We start from the raw sequence: 10,602 nt of genomic DNA, 5'->3' as shown, positions 1-10,602 counted from the left end.
TGAAAAGAGGCAGAACAGACTAACCGCCTCGCACACACAGACCCACCGCTGCACAGGTGAGACGCTTGTCCGTGCTAACACACTCTCACACTCTCACACAACTAACACACGCTCACACAGCTAACACACTCTCACACAGCTAACACACTCTCACACAACTAACACACGCTCACACAACTAGTCTAGCACACACTCACACAGCAGGCAATAGCTGCTATCCGCTGCTTTATTATTTTTTTTGCCATTGTTGCACTTTTGTGGCACAATGACGAAAGAGCTGTAGCATTGTTTTTTTGATTTATTTGTTCACCTGCAGTCAATTATGTTAATTGAGGGGGAGGGGAGGGGGGGGAGAAGATTTTATCTTCCCCATGAGAGAGGGAACAACAGGGGTAGAAAGCACGGGGACTAAAACAGAAGAGGATGAGGAGGGAGGCAGGGAGGGAGGGAGGGAAACATGTTGAAAGTGTGTAACTAACCCTTTGTTTGGATTGGTGACAGCCATCTGTACACACTTTTGTTGCTTTTCCCGTTCCCCTTTTGTCGGAGCTGTGGACCTTACAGAGGGGATTTGGGCTAGCGTCTGCAGCATTAACTCTGTGGTGACTAATAGCTTAGCCTATTGTCTGGGTGTGCGGGGGTGCGGGTGTGTGCGGAGGGTAACCCTGGAAATGGACTTGAGCAGCGTGGAGTAACGCTAGACGGGGGTATCTGATGAAGGGGGCTTGCTGGGAGACCAGAGGGCTGTATTGACTTACATGCATAAGTAATTGCTTCCTCTTGGAGCAACAGGTGTGCCCCCCCCTTCCCCCCATCAGTGTTTTTACAGGAGCTTGGCGGTTGTGTTCTACCGTGCCATATGTTGCCATTTAAATTAGTCAAGTGATATCCAACTAATTTTGCGGGTAACCCAGTAGGGTTTTGAGACTGTAGCGAAAAACCTCAAAGTGGCTTTAGTGTGCAGCAGAGAACTGTACGTGTACAGTATGTGCAATGCCAAGATATTTCTCTCTATATTGTGTTGTGTATTGTTGTCAGACTGCTTAATCACGACTGTACCAAAATGGCAGCTTATTACAATACCTCCCTGCTCTGTCTTTCTTTTTAAGCATTTTTTTGTCTCGTTCTTTAAAGTGTTTTAACGCTTGGCTTCCAACTGTTGGTTTATCCACACCTAGGCGTCTCGGTGTTTACCTTTCTCTTTACCAGAACCTCTCTCTCCTCACCTGTAGCTCAGGTGGAGCTCCCCGTGCTGAGCTGCACATGTCAGAGACAGTCAGGTACACGCTTCGCTCTGCCAAATAATTCATGGTCGCTGCCTCCTCATTATGATGTGAGCTTCTCCCCCTGTTGCAACAACAGAGAGAAGAACATCGTTTGTGAGGTTCACTGGAGTCGGTGACTGACTGACTGACTGACTGACTGACTGACTGACAGACTGACAGATTTAGGACGTCAATCATCACCCCCCCTGTACAAGCCCAGGCACGCCAGGCTATCACAGCCTCCAGAGAATTATGTCCCAGGAATGTCAATTTTCGGAGCGCAACCCGAAATTATTTTTGTGAGCGCTGTGCGAGGGCCCTTGAATGGCCCTTTGTGTGAGGAGAGGGAGAGCGGGCCGAGAGCGGAGCCCGGGCTACAGCCTCGTGCCTTTATGCCTCGACGCTTTGTGCATGCCACAGTGTAATGGATATTAGGGCAGGGCCAGAGATTACAGTCACACAGACACACACACACACACACACACACACACACACACACACACACACTGGTCTGGCCTCAGGGCTGCTGTCATGGAGACGTGTCAGTCAGTGTTGTGACCAGACGCCTTATTATGGGCTAGGTAACAGATACACTTGAGATCCCAGGAGGAATTCCTGCTCACCTGACATTCACACCTCCTTCATACACTCCTCCTCGCCCCGTGTAGCTGTGTACTGTTATGTACGGGTAATATGTGAATAATAACATAATAATAATAATAATAATAATAATAATAATAATAATAATAATAATAATAATAATAATAATACAATAATAATCATTTTTAAAAAGGACAGAATATAGCTTATTCTTATATTATAGTTTCTAACACCAGGGACAGCGACGGAAACAAGTCACAGACTTTATTGCTCTATCCCTGACAATCACAAGTAGGATCATTGCTTGGCCTATATTGTATTTTTTTGTCAATAAATCAAATAAAAAATCAAAAGCTCACAGGTATGACAGTATTCCATGTCAATAAAATAGTGAGGGTGAATTCTTATTTACCTCACAAGCTGTTACCTGTTACTTGATAAGCATATCGTCACCTTCTTAAAATAATGGCTTAAGTCACTTTTGAGGAAAATCATGTTTTTAGCCTAAAAATCATATATTCTAGATTTTGGATCAGTGTATTCCGTTTTTTTTTTCTCAAAACTTGAAAATATGACTTAAGCCATTATTTTAAGAAGGTGACGATATTCAGAGCAGCTTCCTGCTAGGGAGGCCGGTGGAGGTAGAAATCGGAGGACGGGCTCATTGTAATGCATGGATACCATTCCTCATTCCATTCCTTCCGCCAGCCTCCCCTGTTATACAGTATAGTAGTATATAGTAGGGGCGGCTGTGGCGCAGGAGGTAGAGCCGGTGTCTAATGATCGCAAGGTCGGCAGATCAGCGGTTCGAGCCCTGGCTGGCCACATGTCGAGGTGTCCTTGGGCAAGACACTGAAACCCAATGAGCGTTCCGGCGCCTTGCATGGTACCATGTTGCCATTGGTGTGTGAATGTGTGTGTGAATGGGCGAATGAGAGGCCGTTGTAAAGCGCTTTGGTATAAAGAGATATAGAAAGTCAGTCCATTTATATAGTAGTATACCTTGCAGGTAACAAACCTCACTTTCTTCCCTCCTGGTGCAGTGGAGAGGCTGGTAGACCAGTGGAGGGGCTGGTAGACCCGTGGAGGGGCTGGTAGACCAGTGGAGGGGCTGGTAGACCAGTGGAGGGGCTGGTAGACCAGTGGAGAGGCTGGTAGACCAGTGGAGAGGCTGGTAGATCAGTGGAGAGGTTGGTAGACCAGTGGAGAGGTTAGTAGATCGATGTACTGCGTGACCGTAAATCCATCTTGAGGTGGAGGGAGGGAGGGAGAGAGAGAGAGAGAGAGTACAGGAACTCCGTGATTACACACCTAGATGGCCTGAGGGGACAGACTGTGAAAATGATACCCTTGGATTTAACCATGAAGGGAGGTCAGTGGGTGGCAGAGGAAGAGGAAGAGGGGGTGGGAGGGGAGGGGAGGGGGGTATGGGGATGGAGGGGAGGGGGGGTATGGGGATGGAGGGGAGGGGGGGTATGGGGATGGAAGGGAGGGGGGGGTGCAGGTGGGTACAGTACGGTACATCGTACATCCATCACCTCTTTGATTTAGAACTTCAAGGTGCGTGTAATTGGAGGGCAGGAGAGAGGAGGAGCGAGAGGATGAGGTCAGACCTCAGTTATGCTGGGGAGACGCCGGTTCAAAGGGGTGAGATCATCAGATCATCAGATCACGAGTCCAGGAGAGGCTGGTGGAGGCGGAAATCGGAGGATGGGCTCATTGTAACGCAGGGAAATTAAATGAGGAATGGTATCAATTAAATATGTGCATGAATTACAATGAATGCACCGTCCTCCGATTTCTACCTCCACTGGCCTCCCCTGCTCAGGTCCTGCACAGGTCAGAGGTCAGTGTGATGACATCACACCTCAGGTATGACAGGGTCAGAGGTCAGTGTGATGACATCACACCTCAGATATAACAGGTCAGAGGTCAGTGTGATGACATCACACCTCAGGTATAACCAGGTTCAGAGGTCAGTGTGAGTTGGGCAGCATGGTGTTCCATCCTTTGGTATCCATAGTTACATCATAAGAGGACAGGACATCCAAACTTTCTCAACCTGATCTCATCAGCCGTACAGAAGAATGTTCCAATGACCTATGTGTACGTACACTATATGGACAAAAGTATGTGGACACAATTATCTTCTGGGGGCTGTTTTCATGGTCCTTCTCGCCAACATCAGTGATCATCCATATAGTGTATGTTTGACCGCGTGAATTACAACTTGCGTGACCGTTAGACAGTATTAGGCATTGACTTCAAGTGGTTACGGTTAGGGTCAACTGTCAGGGGAAGGCATTAGCAGAATATTAACAAGAATTAGCACCCCAAAAAAGTAGTGTCCCAAGCAGTGTACATTTTGGCAGGCTTTTTAGTCACTTAGTCTGTGGTGTTTAGATGAAAACATTCCAGTGCAGTCTCAGTCCACAAAACCCCCAAAACATTTTAGTCTAGCCGTAGTCAGCGACGAAAACTCGAACTTGTTTTGGAATTTTTGTGGACTGAGACTGCACTGGAATGTTTTCAGTTTCCAAAATTAACACTGGTCCCAAGCATGATTCGGCCAGCAACATTGCAAGTCGGCAGTTCCCCTCACAGTCAATTAAAGGCATCCGTAAACATTGTTTTATAATTTCTTCAAGGAAGCATGAACAATCGGAACACGGGGTGAGCAGGTTGGATTTTCCGGTTGTCATGACTGAGGAGGAACACAGGAGCCGGTCAGTCAAGGATATGGAGGATGTCAACGCATTTCCAAGACAGAAAACTGTTATTGTGTGACAGATTAGTCAGCTTTTTCCCTGGCCAGTTTTGACAACGCCACCCATGTTCGTTGTCTATGTGATGACAAAATATTTACGGATTAGATCAGACCAAATGTTAGACATTTTTGTCCAGAGCAGGTTTGAACATGTCCGTTGACATAACGTTCACCACTGTGCAAATCTAAACGGATAAACAGCGTCATGGTGGGAAGCTGGCAGCAATGACGGTGGCACATACCAGTGGAGGTTGGCGGGGGTAGAAATCGGAGGATGCGAGCTCATTGTAATGCATGGAATGGAACGAGGAATTGGTATCAAACACACGTGTGTGAGCTTCATTTTTATCTGGAAACATTTCCTTGGACTGCAGTTGTATCTACATGATAACCTTACAATTATATAGCCATAAAAATAAAAATAAATGCCCATGCAGCCATTTTAAATAGCTTGAACATGTCGACTGTCATGATGAAGGGTTTTATTTTTTCACGTGTGTTTGATACCATGATACCATGATACCGTTCCTCATTCCTCCATGCATCACAATGAGCCCGCATCCTCCGATTTCTACCTCCACCAGCCTCCCCAGCCAGGCACACACTGACAAAACCAAACAAAATCGTGAAAGGAAAACAAAAAGCTACAACCTGAAAAACCAAAACCAAATCGGTTTGATATCAACATGCCTGTTCAAGAGCAATCAAAGCCTCTTGTCACTCAGTGTAAACAATCATTCCTTTCTCCCTCCCTCCCTTCCTCCCTCTCTCATCTCCGCTCCGACCCGTCACCGCACTGGTGTGAAATGCATTGTGGGAGAAGAACAAAGTGTTTTGTTTGAGGGGGGCGATTGTCTTCATATTGGGGTTTGTGGGCCGGAGGGGGTCAGTAACACTGATCACTGTGTGTCCTTGTGACTCAGCTCTTGGTGGTGCTGGGGGAGTGACAGTCACTCCCCAAAAACAGTCAAATAGGACCCGCCTTTACGTGGAATAGACTCGACATTGTCTCTGAACCGCACTTTCTTTTTCCCTTCATTTTTCGTGCTGGCTTTACCTTGTGTGGGGTGGCAGTCCCTCCTTCCAGGAAAGCCTTGGCTCACTGGTGACTCACACCCAAACACAACACACCGAACCCTGATCAACTGCAGGGAGAGGCAAGCCTGATCAAGGCCTAGGACACGTAAACACTGGTTTATCATTACAGCCAGTGCCAGTGTTTTAATAACATCGTCGGAGGAGCAGGAGGAGGGGAAACATGACACTCCTTATCTAATGCAATATTTTACGGGGTGAGACAAGAATGGGTGACAGGCAGGGCCCCCGACCAGAACTGTCACACCGTCAGCCTCAGACGATATCTGACGCCCTGAGGGGCTTTGGAGTCTAAAAAGTCTCTATAACTTTTTACGACGTACAAGGTTGGGTTTTTTTCATCTACGTTCGCCTTGTCAGCTCTTGTGTTGCCGGCCCTGAGGCAGAGATAGGACAGTTTCTGGCAGGTTCTACTGAGGTTTCCGACATCCTCTCCTTAATGAGTTGTGACCTTCCTTCCCACTCTCTCTGAAAGAGAACACCAGAGTTTTCTTTTCGTCACGTTCAAATCATTTATAGGAAGGCGTCCCCGCCCCTCTGATTCCCTCCACCCTCGCCACCCTCTTGCCCCGATACACCACGTTTATGGGGGGAGACTGGCTTTCTGCTCTCTGTAAAATGGACTGTAGGCCAGGGGAGGCTGGTGGAGGTAGAAATCGGAGGACGGGCTCATTATAAATGCAAGGAATGGGATGAAGAATGGTATTGGGCAAGTCCCATGCATTACAATGAGCCTGTGATCCGACGTCTGCCTCCAACAGCATTCCCTGGGGTAGGCCTGCCGCTGTCTCTAACAATCGCCGAGGTTATTTATGATATTTGGCAGGAAAACGCATGCTTATTAAAAAAAAAAATCATTTGGTTGACAGAGTACAGTATATTAGCAAAAGATGTGGAAACCCACCATTTGCTGACTTTGTTTAATTTTTTAACACAAAACGAACACTGTGCGTTTACAGTCTTGTTGGACTATGTCCTAGACGCTGTCATACACCAGATTGCATTACTCGTCATCGGTGAAGCTCGGCACGAAACGCTAGTGAGTAGCGGCTCACAGTGTTGCCAGATTGGGCTTATTCCCGCCCAATCGGGCTACTTTTGATCACGCTGGACGGGGAAAAAAAGCATTTGGGCTGGATGAATATCATTTGGGTGGCATACAAGTTTTGGAGTTGGTTTTTGGTAGATTCGGCGGCTTTTAGACTGTGGTTTGGCTGGAAATTGTCAATGCCATCTGGTAACCCTGTATGGGGGGGCGGGGGGGGGGGACGGGACAGTGGAAAACAGAGGGAATGAGGCAGGGAAAATCAGCCAAACATGTGGGCAGAACTAACTAACAGCTGTAACGAACAACCGTCTCTTGTGTGTCTTCCTGTTACACATGTTTATTCAATCGTAACCATTCGGTTCCACCTGACCAGGTTAGATAGTCTATCAGCCTCGGGTCCTCTGAGAGAACGAGGTAGGAGGCCTGTAGCATACAAACATGTGTTCTATTAAACCCCTGACCTTGTTTTTTTTATTATTGTTTTCCAGGTGGCTGTGGACGAGGACATTTCGTGGACCTTAAAGAGACGCTGTGGAGCTCAGTCTTTCATAACACAAGCTTCTGTCTCCTGAATCTTAAAGTAACCCTGTCTATCCCCCTACTCCCCCCCCCCTACACACCCTCTCTCTAAGGACAGCTGAGAAGAGCTATGAGTGAAAGTACTTTACATTGTGACATCATCACATCCACACTCTGAACTGACCGAAAATAAACCGTCTGACATCTTGATCGGGAGAGGACTTCTGTGAGGCCTTAACTGAACCGTGTGGATACAAAGGGAATAATCTCAGAGTCTCATCAAAGCTAACATCCATCAAGCAAGAAAACGTGAGGCTTCTCGCTCGACCCCTCTGTGAGTCAGACTCTGGAGGAAATATCTATTATCGTGTTTATAGAAGTATTTTCTGGCTTAATGTACATGAAGTCACACAGGAAACCATCTGGATAAGATATTAAACGCGTGGACGAAAGAACAATAAAACAAATCTCGTTGAAGTCTTTGGGAGTGCTGAGTCCAAAAGACCAAGTCTTTGGGACTGACCTTTTAGAGTGAAATGTTATTTCTCACATCACCCCAACAGCAGGAAACTGCTACAACACACAGCCCCCCCCCCACCTCCTTCTCTGCCGCATTGTTGAGTTATGGTCTTCCGAGATAAAGGGCCGCTCGTTTTCTTGAAAAGAAAAATAATCTGTGGAAGAGCGATTGCAGTGATGCAGACAACAAGCATGTTTTGGTGGCTGGTCTAAAGAGAAGGAAGGTAGAGAGAAACGTCTGGCTTGGATAAAAGGAGGGAGGGAGAGACTGAGAGAGAGAGAGAGAGAGAGAGGGATAGACAAACACAAATAGAAAAGCTTGATGGTTTCTCAGCCCCCTTTTACACAGCTGGATTTGCAGCAGAGCACATCCCAATTGTGAAATATTCTTGGCAGTTGTCCATGGGAACGCATCCAAGCTGCTCTGGGGCTGCTTCTCCTGGGAGGTCTCGTTAGATTGTGAATAATCCTGTGTGAAGAGGGAAGTAAGAGTGTACTTCTCCCGTCAAACACACTCGTAGCCTCGTAGCGACGGGGACAACTGTCGGAGGGATTATACCACGGGACTGTTACCAGGATACTGTACACGTCTAGAGGCAACCTGAGTGGCTGAGAGGAAGAAGACTCTCTCTCTCTCCCTGGTGGTGTTCTCTTCTTTTTCGCTTGGGCTCTCTCTCTCCACTTTCTTTCTTTCTGCCTGTAAGGGCTGCTGGAAGACCCGTCCCTGAACACTCCCCAGCTGTGACCGACCCTGCTACGGACACCGCAAAGCCGCCGGGCAGGACTGTCTCCAAGCAGACCTGGACCTAGAGAAGAGGAGCTGACTCGAAAGGAGGACCAGTGCTCTCCCCCCCAGCATAGCCACCACCCGTTTCCCCTCAGAGTAGGAGCAACCGTTACTGGGGTTGGGGCAGATGGAGACGGAGAGGGGGCATACGTCTCTCAGGAGGGGGGTGAGCTGGAGCCCCGGGGGAGGGAGAAAGACTCTTCAGGGGAGGCAGGACAACTTGGACAACTTGGACAATTCGGACACTTCCAGCAATAGAGAGAACAATGCATCCTGGGAGAGGAGGGACAACAGAGGGGTCATAGGTCAGCCTGCCCTGACCACAGGCACCTCGCTGGGCCGCAAGACAAGTAAGTAGGAAGTTTGTTTATTACTGTACTGTATCATACATAGGATATCGTGACGTTAGAATTATAAGGTTCTATCTCCATTTTTGTCAAAATTGAGTTTTTTTTTACATAATCTGATCCATTAGGTGTTTATTAATGCCTGTGTGGTGTTATTTTTTAAAATGTTGACATTTTTTTGTTAGTAATTAATAAAATACAAAGGTTCCATCTCACAAAACATAATGGAATGTAAAAACTTTGACGCTCAATATCTCTGAACTGCCCTAAACGGAGAGATAGAACCTTATCATTCTAAGCTCGCGATATGCTTCTGGTTTTTAGAGTCAAACAAGCTACGGTAAGTAAGGCTGTCGTGCGATATCTATGGTTAGAACCAGTTGGAAAGAGAAGACACGAAATAACAGTCGGTGTCTAGCGTTGACATCAGTTTTGAATGGATGACAGAGGCGGTTGTACCACAGTAGGTGGTTACTAAAACTGTAGCACGGCTTGGGGTATTGTCTTACACGGTATGTCGTCAGAGGAAGACGGGGTTGTTACCGCGTTTGAGGAGAAAACGGGCCGTAGTCCAATGGAGAAAACAGGTCGCCACGCCTACCCTCCGCAACTTCAGAGACAGTTAAAAACCTGCTCAGCGAAACATCTGTTTCCCTGCCGTAAAAAAGCACAGACCGCCTTCGGTGCGATGGAAATGCAATCATGCACCGCACTTAAAGGGGGGGGGGGGGGGCAATCTCAGCACGCCACACACACCCACTGTGGCCATGGTGCACTAACTTGAGGGAAAAGTTAGGGGTGAGGGGGGTGGGGGGGGAAGGAAAACCCCCAAAAAGAAAAACCAAAAGACAATTCAAAGTTGTTCATTATTCTTACATCCACAGCACAAGAGACGAGAGTCTTATTGACTGTTGAGACTGTTGAGTGTGAAGGAGAGGGATAAAGATGCTCACTAACGGAAAACATTGTCGTCGCCATAAAACATTTGTGGAAAAACAGTCAACACTACGCGACTGGGATGACAATCAGGCCTCCACTGAGGTTGGGGAAATGTTGCCAGAGCAGATGGGCTAATTAAAGTGACGTTTGTCAGACTTTGGGCAGTTAGGAAACACGACAGAAAGCTCAGCCACATAACTCATATGGATCTATTATGGTCCTCAATAGCACCAGCTCCAGGGGAGGCTGGTGGAGGTAGAAAAGGAGGCTGGTGGAGGACGGGCCTGTTGTAATTCATGGATGGAATGAGTATCATGTCATGCATTACAATGAGACTGTCCACCTCCACCAGCCTCCACTGATCAGCACATTACACACACACACACACAGACGCACAAGCACACACACACAAGCGCACACACACACACCAACACACACACGCACACACACACACACACACACACACACACACAAGCGCACACACACACACACACAAGCGCACACACACACACGCCTACACACACACACAAGCGCACACACACACGCCTACACACACACACACACACACACACACACACACACGCTGACACACACACACACACACACACACACACACACACAGACACACTGAATCGTTTTCCAAATGAGAACCAGATTGACTTTCCGAGACAGAATCACTGTTGACTTTAGCCAGGCCCCTCCCCCCTCGAAGGCTC

At 47.5% G+C, this 10,602-nt stretch overlaps 1 protein-coding gene across 1 annotated transcript in view; it reads left to right on the top strand.

Annotated features, from left to right (window-relative positions):
* Positions 1 to 8,727: 8,727 nt before the first annotated feature.
* The window catches only part of synpo (synaptopodin), a gene marked incomplete at both ends in the record, with an annotated part of 18,272 nt that continues 16,397 nt past the window's right edge, over positions 8,728 to 10,602 (top strand). The window contains one exon of the mRNA XM_080526296.1: positions 8,728 to 8,950. Coding sequence (XP_080382422.1) covers positions 8,728 to 8,950 — 223 coding nt within the window. The remainder of the gene's footprint in view (positions 8,951 to 10,602) is intronic.

The sequence above is a fragment of the Nansenia antarctica genome (assembly GCF_963989245.1).
Source record: "Nansenia antarctica genome assembly, chromosome: 3".
NCBI lineage: Eukaryota > Metazoa > Chordata > Actinopteri > Argentiniformes > Microstomatidae > Nansenia > Nansenia antarctica.
The sequence above is the reverse complement of the archived record's forward strand: the minus strand, read 5'-3'. Positions and strand labels throughout refer to the sequence as shown.